The 22,060-nt window shown below is 44.7% G+C and overlaps 1 protein-coding gene across 1 annotated transcript in view; it reads left to right on the top strand.

Moving 5' to 3' along the window:
* Positions 1–15,302: 15,302 nt before the first annotated feature.
* SLC37A1 (solute carrier family 37 member 1) overlaps positions 15,303–22,060 on the top strand; it is an 88,308-nt gene continuing 81,550 nt past the window's right edge. The window contains exons 1-2 of the mRNA XM_007947309.1: positions 15,303–15,358; positions 21,777–21,858. Of these exons, the coding sequence (XP_007945500.1) occupies positions 15,303–15,358; positions 21,777–21,858 (138 nt within the window). The remainder of the gene's footprint in view (positions 15,359–21,776; positions 21,859–22,060) is intronic.

The following is a 22,060-nucleotide window of genomic DNA, read 5'->3' as shown; positions in this document are numbered from 1 at the left end:
TTGATGCACATATACAATGAAGAAATATAATAATCACAGTCCTCGTTTCTGCAGCTGATCACATGGTCGTAGCTGATATTCAGAACTACCTTCTTCTACCACCCATTCTGTATTTCCCTTGCCCTCAGGAAGCACCTCAGCTGGCCGTGGTTCTTTGCCTGGTGGGGTGACCCAAACCTTCTTTCCTGAAGGGTCTGGGCTGTTAGCAGTCATATCAGAAGTGGGTTGCTGTAATTTTCCATTGACTTTAATCACAGGGCATGGTAGTACTAAGAGACGTCCTAAAGTGTATTCCAGACATATTCTTCTTTACCTCCATTATGTAAAGCCAATACAATTTCCCCTTGGCAATCAGGATCTATCACACCAGATAGTACAGTAATGCCCTTCTTTGTCTGTTGATCCAGAGGCATGAGGAAGCCAAAATGGCCAGGTGGCATTCTTAATTTCCAGTTCAATGCAATACATATTGTGTCTCCAGGTGGGAGTGTTCCTCCCTTTGGGACTAAGATCTCCAGACCTGCAGAGTATAGAGTAGCAGGGACAGGAAGCAAAAATTTTTTGAGTAGGTCACTAAGGGTAATAGTGAATGGTACCACTCCCGTTTCTACCCCTTGGTTCCTGGATCCATGAATTCTGGCTATTGGAGAAACAGAATCATATATTGGCCTCCTGGAGAACATTGCCCCAAGCCTTCAAGGCATTGCCACCTAACTGGCACCGTAATTGTGTTTTCGGGAGGACACCTAGCCCTTAAAGCTGGCACTTTGAACTCAGACTTCTAGCCTCCTAAACTGTAAGAGAATAAACCCCTGTTTATTAAAGCCACCCACTTATATTTTCTTTAGAGTGGGAGTAGATGACCAAAAGAGGCATTTTCTCAGTGACCACTTCCCTTACATTTAGAAGAAATGCAAGAAAGACCTTCTTCTAGGAAACACTGGTAAGGAGTCTTGGAAGCACAGGTAATTTAACAGTGATCATCCTTATAAATGAGTGGTTGTCTCCATGCTTGTATTTCAGGCCTCCAAAATATGTTCTTAACTCAGACATCACAGTGTCTATAATTCTACCACTCAAAAGCCATTACCTAGGCTAAGCACAGCTTTCTATCTTTTTTAACTTAATATTTTTACTTGAAAACATGGTCTCTAGTTTTATAAGCAAATAGTGCTTAATGGCACATTATGACAAACAACTAGGCTTGACTTCACCCTTTCTACTTCTCCCTCTCACTCCCCAGAGGAAGTTACTTTAGACCTTGTCACCCTACTTCTCCATGTTTCTAAATAATAAAAATGTATTGAAGTTTCTCTGTCCAGTGTTAGACCTCTGCTTGGACTTCTTGTTTTGGGGACAAGAATCTAGCTCTTATACATCCCCTGACCCAGTGCTCCCACCATTTAAGTCTGTCTAAATTAATAATGGATGACTCATAAGTGTTGTTCACAGCTACTGCCTGTGTCCTTCCAATCATGGAGAAGAACCTTTTAGGGAAGACAGAATTCTCATACACGAGTCAACAAGAAGCAAATCAAGAGTACTTCTACCTTATGATAACTTCTTAGCCACAGCCAAACAGCTTGAGGGAGTGAGTTGCTGGGCTTGGGACTTAATGGGGACATTAAGCTCTCAGTTGGAAGCCTCTAGCCAAACAATAGACAGGTTTATGAGGTGAACATTTACACCATGTAGGTACATTCCTCGGAGGAAGGCTGGGCAATCTACTTCTGTAGTGATACCACCTCGTAAACTCAAGGAGGGCTCACTATGAGTCGGATCCGACTCAATGGCAGTGAGTTTGGTTTTTGGTTTTAGGTAAATTCGTTAGAACAATCAACCATGGAAGATCAGAAAGAGAGCATCTGCTCAGAGGGCAGGAATGTATAGGAAAGAAGGACAGAGGGAAACGGTAACCACAGAGAAAAAGTGGGAAAAGAGCTGTTACATTATGGGGATTGCAATGAATGTTGAAATAAAATGTGTATGAACTGTTGAATGGCATGCGAATTTGCTCTGTAAACTTTTACCCAAATCACAATTAAAAAAATAAAAGGTACTGTCACTGAGGAGTGGCACAGGATGGGGACAAGAACAGTCTCTTCCCAAGGCCTGGAGGCACCATCACACTGGATGTGTATTGTCTATCTTATATCCAGAGGCCTATGACTCCATGGCAAATAACAACAAGAGCAGCAGCAGCACATGCCACAGGAGCTCTGGTAGCATAGTGCCTAAGGCACTTGACTGCTAACCAGAAGGCTGGCAGTTCAAATCCACCAGCTACTCTTCGGAAGGAAGGTTGAGCAATCTATTTCTGTTGTGATATTACCTCACAAAGCCAAGGAGGGGTCCCCCATCAGCCACTCCTCGGAAGGAAGAATGGGCAATCCACTTCCATAGTGATACTGCCTCAGAAACCCAAGGAGGAGTTGCTATGAGTCAGGGCCAACTTGACAGCACATAACAACAACAATAAAGCACATGTCACCAGGAGCAGTTCAAACCCACCAGACACTCTGCAGAAGGAAGATTGGGTAATCTACTTCCCTAAAGGTTTGCCACTGGAAACCCAAGGAGGGTTAGTATGAGTCAGAATCAACTCGATGACAGTGAGGTTTTTTTTTGGGTTTTGGTTTAGCACATGCTGGCCATACAGGGCATGCTGATTAATGGGAGACTTTTTGTAGTGCCCAAGGTTTGACTGCTAACCAGAAGGTTGGTGGTTCAAGCCCACCAGTCACTTTGAGGAAGGCAGACGGGGCATTGTACTTCCGTAAAGATTTAATGCCTCAGAAATCCAAAGGGCATCATTACAAGACAAAATGATTCACTGGCAGTAAGTTTTGTTTTTCATTGTATTTGTTATCAGCTACATTAGTGATTGAACATCCCTCCTCACCAGTAAGCCCACCAAAACCAAAAAATCTTGCCTTTTTATCAGTGGAGATAAAGTGGAGCTTCTCTTCTCTGGGAGCTCTGGTGGCGTACTGCTTAAGGCATTTGACTGCTAACCAGAAGGCTGTCAGTTCAAACTCACCAGCCACTCCTCGGAAGGAAGACTGAGCAATCTATTTCCATAGAGATATAGCCTAGAAAACCCAAGAAGGGGTCACTATGAGTCAAATTGACTAAACGGCAGTGAGTTCTCTTCTCTGAGTTAAGTCATCAGATTCTGATTTTACCTTGCCTATACCTTGGGAGCTCTGGTGGTGTGGTGTCTAAGGCAATTGACTACTAACCAGAAGGCTGGCAGTTTAAATCCACCAGCCACTCTTCAGAAGGAAGGTTGGGTAATCTACTTCCACAGTGATACCACCTCAGAAATCCAAGGAGGGGTCGCTATGAGTCAGATCTGACTCTACAACAGTGAGTTTGGTTTTGTTTTATCTCTCTAAGGGAGCTCTGGTGATAGTGCCCAAGGCACTTGACTGCTAACCAGAAGCCTGGCGGTTCAAACCCACCAGCCACTCCTTGGGAGGAAGATGGGGGAATCTACTTCCATAGAGATACTGTCTCTGAAACCCAAGGAGGAGTCACTATGAGTCAGATCCGATTCAATGGCAGTGAGTTTTGTTTTGTTTTTTTTGTCTCTCTGGAAGAGCTCTGGTGGTGTAGTTAGTAAGGCATTTGACTGCTAACTATAAGGTCAATCATTAAAACCCACCAGCTACTCCATGGTTGTTGTTGTTGTTGTTGTTAGGTGCCGTCAAGTCATTTCTGACTCATAGCGACCCCATGCACAGCAGAACGAAACACTGCCCGATCCCATGCCAACTCCATGATGCCTGCTGTACTTGAGCCCATCATCACAGCCACCATGTCAATCCATCTCATTGAAGGCCTCCCCCTCTTTCGTCGACCCTCCACCCTACCAACCATGACATCCTTCTCCAGGGAATGGTCTCTTCTGACAACATGATCAAAACAGGTGAGATGAAGTCTGGCCATTCTCGCTTCCAAGGAGCATTTAGGCTGCACTTTCTCCAGGACAGATCTGTTAGTTCTTTTAACAGTCCATGGTACTTTCAGCATTGTTCGCCAGCACCACAACTCAAAAGCATCAACTCTTCTTCAGTCTTCCTTATTCATTGTCCAGCTCTCATATGCATATGAGGCGATTGGAAATATCATGGCTTGTGTCAGGTGCACCTTAATCCTCAAGGAGACATCCTTGCTCCTCAGCACTTGAAACAGTTCCTTTGTGGTTGACCTTCCCAATGCTACACATCGTCTAATGTCCTGACTGCTGCTTCCATTGGCATCGATTGTAGAACCATGCAACGTGAATTCTTTGACAACCTCAATCTTCTCTCCATTTATTGTGATGCTGCTCATTGGTCCAGTTGTGAGGATTTTTGTTTTCTTTATATTGAGACATAATCCATACTGCAGACTGTATTCTTCAACCTTCATCAGTAAGTGCCTCGTCATCCTCACTTTCAGCAAGCAAAGTTGTATCGTCTCCGTATCTCAGGTTGTTAATGATTCTTCCTCCAATCCTGATGCCACGTTTTTCTTCATATAGTCCAGCTTCTCGGATTATTTGCTCAGCATATAGATTGAATAAGTGTGGGGAAAGGATACAACCCTGAAACACTCCCTTCTTGATTTTAAACCATGTAGTGTCCCCTTGTTCTGTTCGAACGACAGCCTCCTGGTCAAGGTACAGGTTCCTCATGAGTACAATCAAGTGTTCGGGAATTCCCATTCTTCTCAATGTTATCCATAATTTGTCATGATCCACACAATCAAATGCCTTTGCATAGTCAATAAAACACAAGTAAACATCTTTCTGGTATCCTTTGCCTTGAGATGCCTTCCTCCAATAGCTCCCATGGGAGGAAGATGAATCTACTTCCACAAAGATTTACAACCTTGGAAACCCCATGGGGGTTGCTATGAGTTGGAACTGAGTCAATGGCAATGAGTTTGTTGGGTTTTTTTTTAAGTCTCTGTAAAGAGTTCTGGTGGTGCAGACATCACAGCATTTGGCTGCTAACCAAAAGGTCACAGTTCTAACCCACCAGTAACTCCATAGGAGAAAGATGAGGCAATTTGCTTCTGTAAAGGTTTACAGCCTTGCAAACCCTATGAGGTGGTTCTCCTTTGTCCTGTAAGGTAACTATGAGTCAGAATCAACTCGATGGCAGTAGGTTTATTTATTTTTTTTTTTTTGGGGTAGTGGTAGTGGTGGTTATCTCTTTAAAAATGTTGGATGTGTCCCAAGTATGAGGTCTTTTCTCAAGTTATGAAGCAGGGTATCCTCAGCTCCCTTGGGGGGGGGGGGCTCAACTCCCCAGGTGGCCCTGCTATCCACCCACCTTGCCCTCTCCAGGAATGCTCACTCCTCAACCTTTGTGTGGTACATCACATACCTCCTCCCTTGTTCTGTGTATGGTGTATGGTGGGTTTCCTGGAGAGGCCTAGCTCCTCATCAGTGGGTTGTCCTGGCATAGGACTTATTTTGCACTCTGCACATGGTTGTTATTCTTGTTATTAGTTGCCATTTAGTAGCTCCAACTCATGATTGTTCATGTGTTTGAGCCCATTTTTGCAACTATTATGTCAATCTATCTCATTAAAGGTTTCCCTTGATTTCACTAGCCCTGTCCTTTACCAAAGGAGATGTACTTTTCTAGCAATTGGTCTTTCCTGATGATGTGTCCAAAATAAGTGAGTCAAAGTCTCATCGCCATCCTCTCACAGAGTAGGTTCTCATTCTTAGTGGCTTGATCACATACATGACCAAATGCAGCCCCCCAGTAGGTGTCAGTTACTTTTCTTAAGACCAAGGAAAAGGGTGTATGTGGTGGTAGGGGGGGGACTCCCCACCCTGCTGGTACAAGTGGGGTGGTTGTTACCAAAACTTGACCCTTAAGTTGGATCTCTCCACTGTGTGTCCTCTCTCTAGGCACCCACTCAGGCTAAGAGACTCATTTACACAGTCACAATGATTGGGTGCAGACAGGCATTTATTACCAATTCATGACCTCATTACTTTCTATAGCAGTGCCCCTGGCAGCCCCTGCTGGTTCTCTAGTCAGTGATTACCTCAAATCCTCTAATTTCCCTCAAACACAGAATACCTCCTTCCTTTTCACTCTCAGCCACTGAGATTTTACCTTCTGTAATAAAGAGAAAATAAATAAGACCTCTCAACTCATGCCTTCCAGCTACAGAATTACCTCTGTCTCTGCAACACTTTCTCAATTGTCCCTTCTCTGTCAAAGCCTCATTCCCTTCCCATGGTTTGGATTCCATGCCTTTCTGCTTCCTGAGGGACCTGAGTCCTTCAAGAAGATACTGCCCTGTCCTATACATGCCCACTCCTCCTCCTCTCTTTGGCCTTCTTTTCCGACAACATTTAAGTGGCTCAAGTGAAAACAACCAAGTAAGCCTAGCTTGTGATCTGAAAATCCTATTTCCCACTGATGGGACTCTGCCCTCTAAGGAAAAGTGGCTGATTCCAGGTCTGGGACCAGAAATGTATGACACAAATTGGAACATCCTGTCCCATTAGAAAACAAAGAAGCTCTCAAAGGTACAAGAGTCTTTTCAGAAGAACTCAGGAATCAATTTGCTGTGGATCCCACTGGCCCAAGATGAAGCAAATGAGATTCAATAACTGCAGTGAACTAAACTTATCAACCATGACTCAGTCCATTCGTGCATAAATAAATAAAATGCATTGATAACTTTTCTAGGCTACTGGGAAGTCAGCTCATTATTTTGAAAAGTGCTAAATCAAGAAAGGAATTCTACATTTACCCTGCCTTTCTTATACGAACTGTGTGTGAAACAAGATTAACTAAATAATTGATGTGCAGGAGTCTCTTTTAAATGATGTATTTTGCAAAACAAGTAAGAAATAATAGAATTAAAACATCATCATTTTACAACTAATGAATTAATGAACACCAGGGCAGCCATTGTCACAGTATGAGAGCTGTTTGCCTCAGTACCTGGGAAACAGTTCTGTCCAAAAACTTGAACCTGAATTGGATTAACTCTCTAGACCTAATTATCAATTTGAGGAAATATAGAGGGCAAAAGAACATGTTTGACCATGTGGCAGGGAAACAGTCAGCAAAATTCAGATTGTGGGAAACTCAACAAGACAAATGGCCTGACCTCTTTTACAACAAATTGTTAGGGCAGAATGAGAGCGCGTGCGTGAGAGAGTTCTTTGTATGTTCCCTATTTCCATGAAAGACTCTACCACACAGCAGCCAAGCCAGACAAAGGTCTAACCTGACTCCTCCTCTCCTTGCCACCTTTTTCTCACTTCCTGGACCTTTCTCAAATCTGTGCTCTGACAGCTGCCCTCTCTGCAGAGATTACTACAGAAATTTTCTTGCTTCTCACTGTCTCCTCTCCACCCTGCCCTTGAGCTCTGGACCATCAGCGCTGTATTAATTTCAGTTCCCCAAACCAGCTGGCCGCTCGCATTTTGGGCTTGTGTTTGCTGTGTTCCCTCTACAGACTCTCTCCCTTCTTTCCACCATGTTCTAGGCTAACTTCTCATGTGTAGCTTAGTTCTTACTACGTCTGACTGTCACATCTAGGTTAGGAGACCCTCTCTAGCACTCTCTGTATCCCCTACTGTAATTTGTTACTCACTGTTGTCATTGAAGTTCCCTGTGTGAAGCCCTTTGAGAGCAGGGATGGCATCTGCCTTTGTTGTTGCATTTGAGAGGTGTGTGCAGTGTGTGTCCTTGCCTTCCTGTTGGGTGGGCTCAGTAGGAGGCTCAGCAGAAGATCCTAGGGCAGAAAGAGAGATTGTTGGTCTTCAGTGCTGTGAAATATTTCCCAACTCATAGCAACCCCATGTGACGGAGTAGAACTGCCTCAGAAAGGTTTCTAGACTGTAACCTCTATGGAAGATTAGCAGGTCTTTCTCCCAAGGAGCTGCTACGTGGGTTTAAACTGCCAACCTTTAGTTAGCACCCAAGTGCTTAACTGTTGTGCCACCAGAGGTAGCAGCTGTGTTCAGCAATAGCTATGTTCCTCTTTCAAAGCCCCATCCCACAGCCCCTGCCTAACAGCCTCCCAAACGCTTCAGCTCTCCCCAGTACCAATGACTGCAGCCTCTTTAGGGCCCTATCCCATGGCATAGCAGCTCCTTCCTCAGGCTCTCATCATTTCTCCCTTTGTGTGGACTGCTTCTTGAACTCTTCAAAAACCAGAGCCTTGTTTTGTCTTTGTGCCTGGCACAGGGTTGGCCCCTAATAAAACAAAAAGCCAAACCAGTTGCCATTGATTCAATTCCAACTCATGGTGACCCCATGTGTGCAGAGTAGAACTGTGCTCCCTACGGTTTTCAAGGTATGACCTTCCAGAAGCAGATTGCTAAGCCTTTCTTCCAAAGCTCCTCTGGGTGAATTCAAACCATCCACCTTTCAGTTAGTAGCCAAGCGCTTAATTGCTGTACCCAGAAACTCCTTAGCCTCTAGCAGGCACTCAGTAAATGTCAGTTGAATACAGTGAACATGCCTCTTAGCTTTTTTGTTCCTCTTTTACTGAAATAAAATCAAAAGAAATTCAAGCTAAGCATATTATGGGCAGAGAAGCCACCTGGAAAGGTCTGCTTCACTCAAAGTCCTGAGCCTGGCCAGCCTGCGTGAATTTCATTGGATTCCGGACATCAGCTGTGCCCTCAGGCAACCTGAATGCCACCACTGACTGTGGACACACCTCATCATTATTTTAAAATACGGGACATGAAAAATTCGATCAGATTGGAAGTGGATTGGATTTTCACAAGAAATTTCCAACTTTACATGTCAATTAAAGAACAGGAAGAGTTGTTAGAGTCTTTAAATACAATTTCAACTGTTGTAAAATTTGGGTGATTGTAAAAATTGGCTTTAAACTTATCCTCTACTTGTACAAAAAAATTGTCTTGATGATGGTGATATCTAAGAATTTCAAGAGCTCATCATTTAAAACTCTTGATCAGAAATTATATGCAACCACTTCAAGTATTATTATTGTTGTTAGTTGGCCTCGAGTCAGTTCTGACTCATTGGTGACCCACTGTGTGCAGAGTAGAACTGCTTCATAGGGTTTTAAAGACTGTGACCATTAGGAAGGAAATCACCAGGCCTGACTTCTGAGGTACCTCTGGGTGGGTTTGAATCTGCAACTTTTCACCTAGTTGTCAAGCACTTTAGCATTTGAAACAATCACTAGTTTTCATCTAAAAATGTGAAATACTTTATTTGCTATCTCCCTTGACACATTTTTAAAAAATGTTTCTTTTAATCATATAAGACAAACCATTTGCTAGTCAAGTAGATGCTGTCTCTTGGTGACCCTATGTGTGTCAGAGCAGAACTGTGCTGCACAGGGTTTTCAATGGCCTTTTTTCAGAGGTGCATCTGGGTGGACTTGAGCTTCCAATATTTTAATTATCAGCCTAGTGAGCTAACCATTTGCACCACCCAGAGACTCTTTAATCATATAAAACCATTAAACCCCTTGCTGGGTAGCTGATTCCAACTCATAGTGACCCTATAGGACAGAGTAGAACTGCCCAAAAGGGTTTCTAAGGCTGTAATCTTTATGGAAGCAAACTGCCTCATCATTCTCCCACTGAACAGTTGGTAGCTTTGCCTGAGAAAGGGGGGATGACTTCGCAAAATAGACCAGCTGGTTTACTAGTCATCACTTGGAGAGTTAGGAAAGGAAGGCAATGAGAAGGAGGGGCTTGGCAGAAGGAGACAAAGCCAAAGGGTAAGGGAAACTTGGGGTGCTACAGATGCAGAGGGCTGCCCTTGGCTCCCTCACTTGCAAGATGAAGATATCCTGGACTGGTTTCCTGTGGCTAAGCAGTGGCATGACAATGGGTGGGCAGATTTCCTTTCTGTGGGGAGTGTTTCTCAAAAGCTTAAAAAAGGGGTCCAGTGGGTGCTTCCAATTCAGCAAATGAACACCAGTATATGTGGGCATTTAGGAAACAACAGGGCCCTGAAGGAAACTAACTGTAACTAATTCACTGTTGTCCAGTCAGATCCAACTCATAATGACCCCTCCTTGGGTTTCTGAAGCAGTATTTCTGCGGATACCCAGTCTGCCTTCAGATGAGTGGCTGGTGGGTTTGAACTGCCAGCCTTCTGGTTAGCAGTCAAATGCCTTAGACACTATGCCACCTGAGGGAAACTGGAAGACCTGAACAGAGGCAAGGAAGGTAGCAAGCCCTCTTCAGAAGGGCCTGAAAGATTATGGGGTAATGAGAGGGGATCTTGGGAAACCCCCAGGGAATCTTCCACACCGTCCAGTGTGGTGTTTACATATCTGGCCCTTGACTGGTTTTAGCCTTAAGCATTGTAGTAAAGTAGGCAGGCTTCTTCCTGGAATTTCCTTTGCAAAATGTGTTTCTGTCTCACTTTGCTCTTCCAAGGAGCTCTGGTGCCATAGCACCTAAGGCATTTGACTGCTAACCAGAAACCTGGCAGTTCAAACCCACCAGCCACTCCTGGAAAGGAAGATTGGGCAATCTATTTCCTTAGTAGTGATACCGCCTCAGAAACCCAAGGAGGGATCGCTATGGGTCAGATCCTACACAAGGCAGTGAGTTTGGTTTTGGTCTTCCAGAGAGGTCCCCTTCAGGGACAAGTTGACCTGGCACCTTGTCCACAATGGGTTGTCTATGGCACCCCTAGGAAAATAATCAGGCCCTTCTCTGGTCTTTTCAAGGTCAAATTTTGGCAAGAAATGAGCGGGATTCAGAAAACAATTGATCTGGGTAAAGTGAAAACTGCCTGCCAGGCACCACTGAGGGTGCACCTGATGCAGGTGATGGAGCCAGCCCGGGATTTTCCTAAGGGGGTGAGTGTCACACACGTACCAGGTGTGGTCAAAGATGGCTCAGCCCAGACGCATCTCCGCGCCCCGCGTTCACTATTTAATAAAAGATTTGAGCTTAGCGATTCTGACCCTTGGCCCAATACAATGGGAATGCAAACCCAGAAGGCCAAGGACAGGTCCCTCCGCGCCACGCACGGTGGCGCCGGCCCTTCCCAGGGGAGTGTCGGTCTTGCCGCTGTAGTATACGACCTGCCTTTAAAACAAAGGGGCGACGCGCTGCGAGCCCTGGGGAGGCTCCGTGTGCTGTAGAGAACATGCAGTAAGTGCTGTGAGCTCGCGGGAGCTCGGGCTGCCGGTCGGCAGGTGCTGGCTGCGGGGATCCCTGGGTGGCCCGCGGGCGGGGCGCGGGAGGGGGGCGTTCGCCCAGGGCCTGAGGGGGCGGGGAGGGCCCGCTCGGCCGGTCGCCACTGCTGCCCGGCCCGGAGACCCGGGGAAAAGTGAAAGTGTAGCGGCGGAGTGGCGCTCCAGGAAGTCGCGAGCAGGAAGCGTCCGCGGCGGCCGTACTAGGACGCGGGGACGCACGGGCCTCGGCGGCGCAGGTGAGACACTGGGACCGGGAGGTGGAGGGCTGTGAGGGACCCTTTCCCGCACCTGCCGGCTGCCGGGACCCTGTAGCCGCAACTCGCGGCACCTGCCACCCCGGAGAACCGGGAACGGGGACCCGGGAGGACTGGGGTACTGCGCCCGCCTGGAGCTAGGCGGCGGGCTCCCTGCCCTCTCCAGGTTATCTTCCGCCCTTCACCTTTTTCTGGTGGTGGGGGGAGCAGTAAGGTCTCCAGCGCTCTTTTCATTGAGGAAAGACCAGAAATAAGGACATAGAAGAGTGGCCCTACGCAACAATCCCGGGCGTTCTCGAACCCGGCGCCGCGAGGGCTCCGGGGAAGTGGGGGCAGAGGGCCCGTGGCTTCACTAGAACCTAGGGCTGAAGTGAGCCTAACTGTCCCGGCCGAGTTCCCTCCTCTGCCGCGGAGATAGCGGGGTTCTGGGGATCAGGCGAAAGGTCACTCCGCGCATTATCTACCGCGCGATGGGGACGTAGGCGTTCCGGCTGAGACTTACCCACTCCCGTGACCCGAAGCCCGGGAAGGGGCCAGTACAAAAGATCTCCACCGGTTGGAGCTCCAACGCCCGGGCCTCTGGATGGTGGTTTGTTTGTAGAGCAGCTGGTTCCTGCGCCCGTGACCCTTCTGGACAACCCGTGATGACTGCAACCTCCTGGGCTTATGGCACTTAGAACGCCTGCCCACTAGTCTCTGGCTCTTTTGCCTCTCATCCCACTCCCAGCTCTCACTGCTGCTGATGCGAGTCTCGGTGGCTAAAGGAGAGAAGAGTTGAGGATTTGCCTTTGAATGGAGGATGCTTATAAAGTCCCTTACTGCCCACGCCTCCCCCTCCCCAGGCTTGCATTTCTAAAGAGAAATTCCAAATTTTGCTCTCTTTAACTCCTAAATTTGACTGCCAGGAAGGTGCCCCCTACTCTGAAACTTAAATGGACTGAAGTTTAATTGAGTTGGTAATTGTATTAGCATCCCCCCTCATCAATATCCCTTTCAATCAAGCTTTAAAAACCCAAGATTCTTAAATCGCGGCAAACCACGTGTAAGTGGACATAAGAGCCTTTTTGTGCAGACCACCTTTGGTGTTCTGATTTAGGGGATGGATAATGGTATGAACAGAACTCAGATTCCTTTTTGTGCTTAAGCCAAAGGAAAGGGAGGGCCATTTCCATTAATCTTTAATGTTCTTTAAAAGCACAGAACTATAAAAAGTGTTGACTCTGGAAAGGAGATTGTCTCCATCTCTTGATAAAAAAGAAAAATATATGAAAACTTTTTTTGGGGGGTGGGGGGAGATGCAATTCTCATCCATCTTTGCCTTTAAAATGAGACATACCCTAACCATTTTTTGCCTTTAAGTAGATTATTTAAAATGCACAAGGGGCTGATTTGATTATTTATGGTGGCGGCTCAGACCTGGAATGTTGTTTTCTTTATCACCTCATTTTGCTATTGTTTGTTTTTAGTCTCAGTACAATGAATCTACATGGAGCATTTGGAAATATTCTAGGTGCACAGAGCACCAAGTCTGAGGTCTGAGGGTGGGGTTTGAGGATGTTTATTTGCTCAAGTTAATCCCCTTTCTACAGTGAACTTTTGTTGTTATGTGCCATTGAGTTGAGTTGGCTGCTGGCAAGTTGGCCACTGACTAATGGTGACGCTATGTGCTTCATAGGGTTTTCTTGGCTGTAATCTTTATGGAAGCCTTTCTTCCATGGAGTCACTGGATGTTTTCCAACAGCCAACATTTAAGTTAGAAGTCAGACTCAAACTACTTGCACTGTCTAGCTTTGTACAGTTGACCAGTATGTGCCCTTTGAGGAGATAGGTATAAAATTCGTGTTTCCCACGTTTTCTTGGAGGTACTCCATAGGCTATTTATTGCCACCTTTGACAGGAGTGTGAAGGTGGCCATGTTGATACTTTCCCTCAGTGGGTTTGTAAGTTCAAGGGGCACCTATAAAAAGTGGTTTAAGGGGAAAAAAAAAAAAAGATATTTTCTTTTTATGTGCTTGGCTATATGCCAAAGCCAAGTGACTTGCTCCGGTACTGCTGCCCTTTCTGTGGAGGGGTTGGACTGGCTGGTGGGAGGTGTGTTGTTAAGTGCTGTCCAGTTATCTCCGACTCTCGTGACCCTATCTCCAACAGAACAAAACACTGCCTGGTCTGTGCCAGCCTCACGATCCTTGCTATGCCTGAGCCCATTGTTGCAGCCACTGTGTCAATCCATCTTGTTGAGGGCCTTCCCTGTTTTCATTGACTCTCCACTTGTAGCAGGGTCAATATAGGTACTTTCATCCCCATTTTTCAGCCAGAGAAGGTGAGGAAAGCAGAAAGGTGAAGTAACACAGCTAAACTTAGGAGCCTAAGGTCAGTTGTGATGCATTGATATGAAATGAATAGTATTTATTAAGATCTAGGAGGAGCTGAGGTGCCTCATGGGGCACAGGTAGTTGTTTTCCTGGCTGGAACAAGTGGGCCTCCACCACTCAGCACTCCATGAGGAGAAGCCTGCTGGAGATGAGGCAGCTGGATTTGCTCTGGGATGAAAGCCTGTCAAAGACTTTGATTTTTTTTTTTTCCCCCCTAAAAGTCATGCAAAGGAAGATCATTGAAGAAGGTGCATTTTTTGCAAGCTCACTCTGAAACGAGGGTTAGAGTGTGCTGACACTGATTCTGTTTTAGAAGACACAGTGACCTCACCAGGGCTGAGCAATGGTTCATTCTGTTTATACATAGGGTTGCTATGAGTTGGAATCGACTCAGGCATCTAACAACAATAAATTTGAATGAAAGGTGTTTTCTATTACTTATTCAAAAGCAGGTTATTTAAAGACATTAAATACATTTTAATGTCTTTAAATCCAGATTGATTTTTACTCAAAATAACTTTCTTTTCTTAAAGAAATATTAATACAACCTGGACTATTCTATAAACATTAAGATAGAAAATCCATGTTGAAGTGTGTACAGGGCTACTGTGCACTGTGTTATGTAAAGTTGGTCCATGGAGTTTTTGTCACAAATGCAGAAAGGGAGGCAAGGCTGGTCTGGGGAGCTGGGGGCCTTTCAGCTCTCAGGCCTCCCTACCTATTCCTAACTGTGCCTCATCTTTGACTTGGTGATCTTCTGTGACCTCTGTGGTGACCCACAAGAGATGAAAAAAGGAAGAAGCAGGGAGGTGAAGTCAGCTCCCACCATATTACATAGGTTTAGATTCAAATTGAAAAGCTACAGTGAAGTGATTGGCTTGACAACCTGTCATCTTGGACAGGCCTGCACTTCTCTTTGTGGATCAAAGCTGGCCTGGTCCACATGGGGAGGATTGAGCATATCCAGTTGACCTGGCATGCTCTATAACAGAGCAGATGGCATAACTGCGGAGCACATACATACTTGGTTTCATATGAACATTAACTCTACTTCTATAGTAGGTCCCAGTTAAGAGTGAATGGGTTGTGCCTTCCAGACACAGATGGCATCTGTGGTCCCTTTAATATTTCATCAAAACATGATATGAAATTCATTTCAATTTACTTTGAATAAACTGCCTCAGGGGTAGGTACTGCCTCCACGTGGTCACACCCATGCATGGTGGGAGCTCTCTGTCATAATGCCCCAGCCCAGGCTGGGTAACAACCATACCTGTTAAATAGTGACTTCTGCCAGTGATACCTCTCCTTCTCCTTGCAGAGTGTCAAGCCACTGCTGGAAGAAGAGGGGACGCAAGACCCAACACAACACTATCTCTGCATGTTCCCAGTCTGTATAAGCTCTAGGAGCCATAGAGAGGTAACTCGGAGCAAAATTTAATTGCCCATGTATGAAGCATCCTCTTTCGTGACTGAAGCTCCATGGTTAGTGGTGATGTCCATGGCTCGGCTCCCTGTTGGCATTCACTTCCTCATCTCATTCTCCAGGGACCAGTGGTAAGTCCTGGTATGCAGTGTCTGGTGTGGGACTGTGTACAGGTGTAGGTATACCATGTGGCTTTCGCTTCCTGATGTCACCACAAAACACATGGGGTTGGGTTGCTTCCCTGGTAATTGTTGAATTGCTTGTTGGTAGTAGAAGCAGTGACTAGGAGCATTGTCTTTGGCACAGGTAGTGTTTAGACTCCCTGTTTAGTCTTTAGTGGTTTCTGTAATAATCAAGGTCCTCACAGGAATATGATCACTGTCAACTGGCAGGATTATGAAACGGTTGTGGGTGAAGTGAGTGTATTGAATCTGAGCTCAAATGAGTGGCCTGGTTTTCAGTACTTTCAAGGAGAAAATGAAATCTAAACAAAGTCACAAGTAGGCCAGATCACCAGTTTCTTTTCAGGGAGCATCTCTCCATAAACACTCTGGAAGTTCTTACCAGTGGATTTGTTGATCTCATGCTCCATGAAGGAAGCAAATGGTGGGGCAGAGTCTGGAGCTGGCTTTCTGGCCTCCCACCCAGACTCTTGGAGGTTTCTTTCCCTGACTGCATCCTGCCACCAACCTGCTCATGGCCTCCACACACTAGGCTGCTGGCTAGGCCTCCTTGTTGCTGGTTTGTGGAGCTTGGTCTAAGAGCATCTAATTCTCTCAGATTTGACTTGAGAACAACCTCTTTCTTTAACCGGAGGGTTCCCTTGTGGGCTTTTAGTTCATATCTACTGCTAGTCTAGTCACAAAGACATTGTTAAATAGTTAAATTTTATTTAGTGCGTTTTTATCATTGGCCTCTTTAGTTTTATAACTTTCTCTTGATGTAATTTCAAACTCACAAAAGAAAATTTTAAGAATGTTAACATTTTGCCTCATTTGCTTTTAACCTTGGCCTCTCCTCCACCAACACACTTTTTCTGAACCATTGAGAGTAAGTTGCAGACATCATGCCTCTTTATATCTAAATACTTCAGTGCATATTTCCTATGATGAAGGCATTATCTTACAAAACCACAGCACAGTCATCAAAATCAGGAAACTTCAAACTAATAATACTATTATCTAATTCACAGTTATCTTAGTTTTCTTGTACTGCTGTAACAGAAATACCACAAATGGATGGCTTCAACAAACAGAAATTTATTCTCTCACAGTTTAGGAGGCTAGGAGTCCACATTTAGAGTGCTAGCTCTAGGGGAAGAATTTCTTTCTCTCTTTGTCTCTTGTTCCTAGGAGAATCCCAGCACAGGGATCCTGGGTCCAAAGGACACACTCTGCTCCTGGCTCCTCTTTCATGGTAGTAGTAGGTCCCCACTCTCTGCTAGCTTCTCTCTCCTTTTATCTCTTATAAGATAGAAGGTGCTGCAGGCCACACCCCAGGGAAGCTCCCTTTACATGGATCAGAGCTGTGATGGCACTTGGGGTGTTACAACCTATCCTTAATCTTAATCCTTTTACACCTGATTGGCTTATCATATCAGATCACAACATGGAGTATTATTACATATCTACCACATTACATCATTCCATAACTTCTAAACCATGAGAATCATGTCAACACAAATTTTGGGGAAACACAATTCAATTTATGACAACAGTCTATATTGAAAATTGTATTAAATGTTCAATAATGTTGTCTATCACTTTTTACTCCCCATTCAAGATCTAGTCCAGGATCACGCATTGGCTTTAGTTGACTGGTTGGTTTTGTTGTTGTTGTTGTTAGGTGACGTCAAGTCAGTTTTGACTCATAGCAACCCTATGTACAGCATAATGAAGCACTGCCCAGTCCTGCACCATCGTCAGTCTTTGCTATGCTTGAGCCCATCGTCACAACCACTGTGTCAGTACATCTTGTTGAGGGTCTGCCCCCTTTCTGCTGACCCTGTATTTTACCAAGCTTGATATCCTTCTCCAGGGACTGGTCCATTATAACAACATGACCAAAACATGAGAGTTTTAGCTTCTTTAATCTGGAACAGTTCTCAGTTTTTTTGTCTTTCATGGCCTGCACATTTTTTTTAAGGGGATAGGCCATTTATTTTATAAAATGTCTTTTGTTTTGGTTATGTCTGATATTTTTTCATGATTCTATTTAGATTATGCATTTTTGGCAAGTATATCACTGATGGTGAAGGGAGTCACAGTTACAGAAAGGGAAAAGACTATAGTGAGTGATGTGGTGTTGGGTTAGAATTAAAGGTATCAGGGTAAACTCTTGGACTTTTAGTATATAAATAGATAGGTTGATGTAGAAGTAACCAAAAACCAAAGCCATTGCCATAGAGTCTATCTTGACTCATAGTGACCTTTTACGACAGAGTAGAACTGCCCCATAGCATTTCCAAGGCTATAAATATTTACTGAAGCCTCATCTTTCTGCCACAGAGCAGCAGCTGGTGGGTTCAAACAGCCAGCCTTTTGGTTAGCAGCCAAATGCTTTAACCATCATGCCACCAGAGTTCCTTAGATATAGAAATAAGAATGAATGTATAAATACACACACACACACACACACATAGGAGCTCTGGTAGCATAGTGCCTAAGACACTTGACTGCTAACCAGAAGGCTGGTGGTTCAAACCCACCAGCCACTCCTCAGAAGGAAGATGGGGCAATCTACTGTAGTGATACTACCTTGGAAACCCAAGGAGGGGTCGCTATGAGTCAGGTCTGACTCGACGGCACATAACAACAACAACATATATGTATATATGGATGTGTGTGTGTGCGTGTGTGTGTATGTGTGTGTGTCTATAACAGGTCCTAGCTCAACACATTGAGAAGACCTGGGAATGGCAATGCCCCAGTGGCACACCTGACACCAGATCTTGGTTTCTACATGCCCTTCCCAACTACAAGGAGCCAATAACCTAGATGTAACACCAAACAGTAAAAACAGTAGATGGGTATAAGGAAATAAAAATCACCTAAAACTCTTGCTTCATAAATAACAGGAAGACAGAACAAGGTGAGGATATGATTACAAAATAGGAAAAGGACTCTAGGAGAGTTGTTTAGAATATTAGGCATGACCCCAGAACCCAGAGTAGTCTTACAGAAATAAAAGGTCTGCTGGCTCTCCAGGATAGGCTATTGAGGTGGCTACCGGACAACACTAGTCCCAGAGCGCTGCTGCTGTGGTTTGTCCATACCTGGTGGGAAGCTGTGGTCAGACATTGTTAAGGGAAACACCAAACTCATATTGCTGGCTCCTCCCTTCCCCAAATCCTGTGGAAATAAGATGTGGAAAATGAGAAAAGAAGGAAGAATTTGGAAATAGAGGAAGGAGAGTTGGCCTGATCCTGGCTGAAAGGTTTTCCTCATTGGGAGGCCTATCTTCTATCTCTAGGACACTTCCAGATTGCTGTGTCAGTGGGTCAGTGTTCACAGGCCCTGGGTGTGGGCGGCAGCTCAGCCTCCCCTAGTGTGGGCCAGCCATGAGAATAGTCTGAAGCTCCACCAGGCCGGGGCTGCTGAGAACTGCATGCAAAACCACCAGGTGGAGAAAAAGGCAAGCAGCTGCAAAATGACTGTCAGGACTGATAACCTTACAGGCTTGCCAATCGAGGAATGCCAAGGTAGCATAGTGCCCTAGGGCTTCTTAGAAATTTTCTGGTCATACTGAGAGAGATCCTCATTCCTGGGCTGTCTGGGTAGAATGGAGAGCAGGCCTAAGTACCCATTTAAGGAGAGGCATCCTTTCAAATACTTCTTAGCTATACCAAAAAAACCAAACTCACTGCCGTCGAGTCATTTCTGACTCATAATGACTTCTCCTTCGGTTTCCGAGGCAGTGTCTCTATGGAAGTAGATTGCCTAGTCTTCTTTCTGAGGAATGGCTGGTGAATTTGAACTGACAGCTTTCTGGTTAGCAGTCAAATGCCTTAGGCACTACGCCACCAGAGCTCCTAAGTATTTCTGAAACTCAGATCCTCATAGTCAATAATACAGCTGTAAAACTGATGGCCAGTAGCAACCCCAACTTCACATTGTCCTACTGTCACCCTGTACCCTCTGTAGCTAGACTGAGCCATTGCAGACAAATGGGAGACAGTGTTCCAAGGCTGGTCAACCATTGTCTCTTATGTGGCCTGGTCATTGCTGGGGCCCCTGGTATATTGTTCAGGGTGGCCTGTGGAGAGTGGCCCAGGTCCAGCTATGGCCCACGTGGGGCCTGGACCTTAGAAGCATGGCTTGAGAACTTTTTCAAAGTTCTTGTAAATGCAGAATGTCAGATAACAAGATAACAAGTCGATAAGCGAGGAATAGGTGTATTGTTTGGTTTTAAGACTTTGGGGGATATCTTTGGTTTGAGGTTTAAATATTATTTTAGGACAGTAGTTTTGGGGGTTCATCTAGCCTTAGTGGCTCCAGAAAGAATGGCTCCATGATTCTTCTGTAGGATCTTTAGTCCAAATGTTCAGTAATTCCACAGCATTTTCAATGGCTGACTTTTCCTGGAGTAGATCATCAGGCCTTTCTTCTGAGGCACATCTGGGTGGCCCCTAACTGCCACACTTTCAGTTAGCAGCTGAGTGCATTTACCATTGCACCCCCCCCAGGGTGTCTGCATGAGGGAGTAATGTGTAGTGAAACAGAGAGCTGAATCAAAGGATCAAGAGACTTCCATTCCCTCGTCAAATAGATGGTTTCAGCTCACTGCATCTGTCCAGCCTTTGTTCTTTGGGCTTTTGGACAAAGTACACACTCATTTTTTTGTAGTCTCACTTTTTCCATACTTGGTTGTTGGCCTAGGTTTGGAGAGTAAATGAACCAAACCAAGCTCACTGCTATCGAGTTGATTCCAACTCCTAGCGACCCCCTTTTGCATTTCTAAGGCAGTAAATCTTTATGGAAGTAGATTGCCCAGTCTTCCTTCGGTGGAGTGGTTGGTGGGTTTGAACTGCCAACCTTCTGGTTAGCAGTCAAATGCCTTACAGAGAGTATAAAATCCTAGAAAAAGCCATCAGTAAGTTTCCTCAGTGATCAGAGAGTAAGGGCATTTCTTTATTCATTTAGAAGGATTTACTGAGAACTAGCAAATTGTTTTTTGTTCCTTTCCCTAAGGCACAAGTGTCCCAAGATTGCAGGTTGCAGGTTTGAGTCCCAGGGTTCCACTAGGTCTCTTATTCCACCTAAATTTGTTCTTTATATATATATATATAAAATTGGAAAAGTTATCTATCCAACTCCAGCTTTTTTTTTTGAGGCCAGATAAGCAGGCACCCCCTGTGGTTCTCTGTATTATTCACATAAAGCTTCCAGCAAGGTATAAATAAAGGCATTAAAGATTTAGAGCTGACACTGGAATAAGTAACTCCAGCATCACTCAGGGGTGGGGGAGCTCTGGTAGCAAAGTGCCTAAGGCATTTGACTGCTAACCAGAAGACTGGCGGTTCAAACCCACCAGCCGCTCCTCGTAAGGAAAGTTGGGCAATCTACTTCCGTAGTGATATTGCCTCAGAAACCCAAGGAGGGGTCACTATGAGTCAGGTCCAACTCGACGGCACATAACAGCAACAGGCCATGCCCAGAAAGGTCCTCTGAGGGGAGAAGTGCTACCTTTCTACTGCACATAGTGCCTCTCCCCTCAGGTGACTTTTGATTCAAGTCTCACACAATTTAAGAAACTGGACAAACTGGTAGTTCTTCAGGGCTCAAGGCACTACCTCAGGATCGAGGAGGGTTGGCCTCCTTGACTGGAGCCCTTTGTCCAGCATGTCTTTTTCCATCCCTCCCTTTTTTCCCTGTTATCTCTTGCCAAATACCCTTTTCCCCTTCCTGTTTCATCCCCCAGAGAAATATTTTTTTTTAATTTGACACAGGAATTAATGTTTATCTTCTTCCTAAAGTCTTTTCTTTAGTTTTTCATACTTTAGTACTTATCCTTGCACTGCTATTCCCATAAACCAGGACATAGGAAGTCTTGGTACCAGTGTTTTTTATGTCGTTGACCTTATTCATAGCTTGTTAGCATCACTGAGTTTTTGTCATTGAGGTCGGTAAAATATTTATATTTCTGCCTTGCTTGTGTGCCTCTGAAAAGTTGTACAGAAGTAAAAAGTTAAAAATAAGTATGATCTTAAATGCTCAGAATAGCAGGCTGCCCAAGAAACTTGTGGCTAATTTTGTTATAAACTGAATAACCATCCCATTTTGTCTGCTTTCTAAATACATGTGTACATGTTCTGAGTACTACATTTCTCTTTGATTACAGGTTTTTTTTTTTTAAAGAAAGTTTAAATAGTTTAGTTTAGACAAGGCAGAAGGGGTATTTTTTTTTAATGTTATAATATTGTAGTGATATTATAAATAGGATTGATAGTGACTGAGTGAATTATAAATAGCCTAACAAAATTTAAGGTTACAGTTAAAATGTATTCTTAATGTGTCTCATCTCAATCACTACCACTCTTCCGTGTTTCAGGTACAGAGCCTTCACCTTTTTTTTGACGTTTTTGCTGTATGCAAGTTTTCACTTATCTAGAAAGCCTATCAGCATAGTTAAGGTAAGAAATCATTAAGTACACACACATTCTGTTTTATTTCAACCCTATAATCTGTGTAAGGAACTGCTTTACTGGAGTCATCAGGGGAGGGAGGTAAATGGTAAGGGAATTGATGAAAACAGATTTGTGTCCAGGCAAGCAGCAAATTATTTTGCTGCTTGGATTTTTTAGCTTCCTTTTTCTGAAATTAAAAATCTTTAAT

This window comes from Orycteropus afer, unplaced genomic scaffold, assembly GCF_000298275.1.
Source record: "Orycteropus afer afer isolate SDZICR_OR568_19922 unplaced genomic scaffold, OryAfe1.0 scaffold00179, whole genome shotgun sequence".
NCBI lineage: Eukaryota > Metazoa > Chordata > Mammalia > Tubulidentata > Orycteropodidae > Orycteropus > Orycteropus afer.
This window is presented reverse-complemented; position numbering and strand designations above follow the sequence as displayed.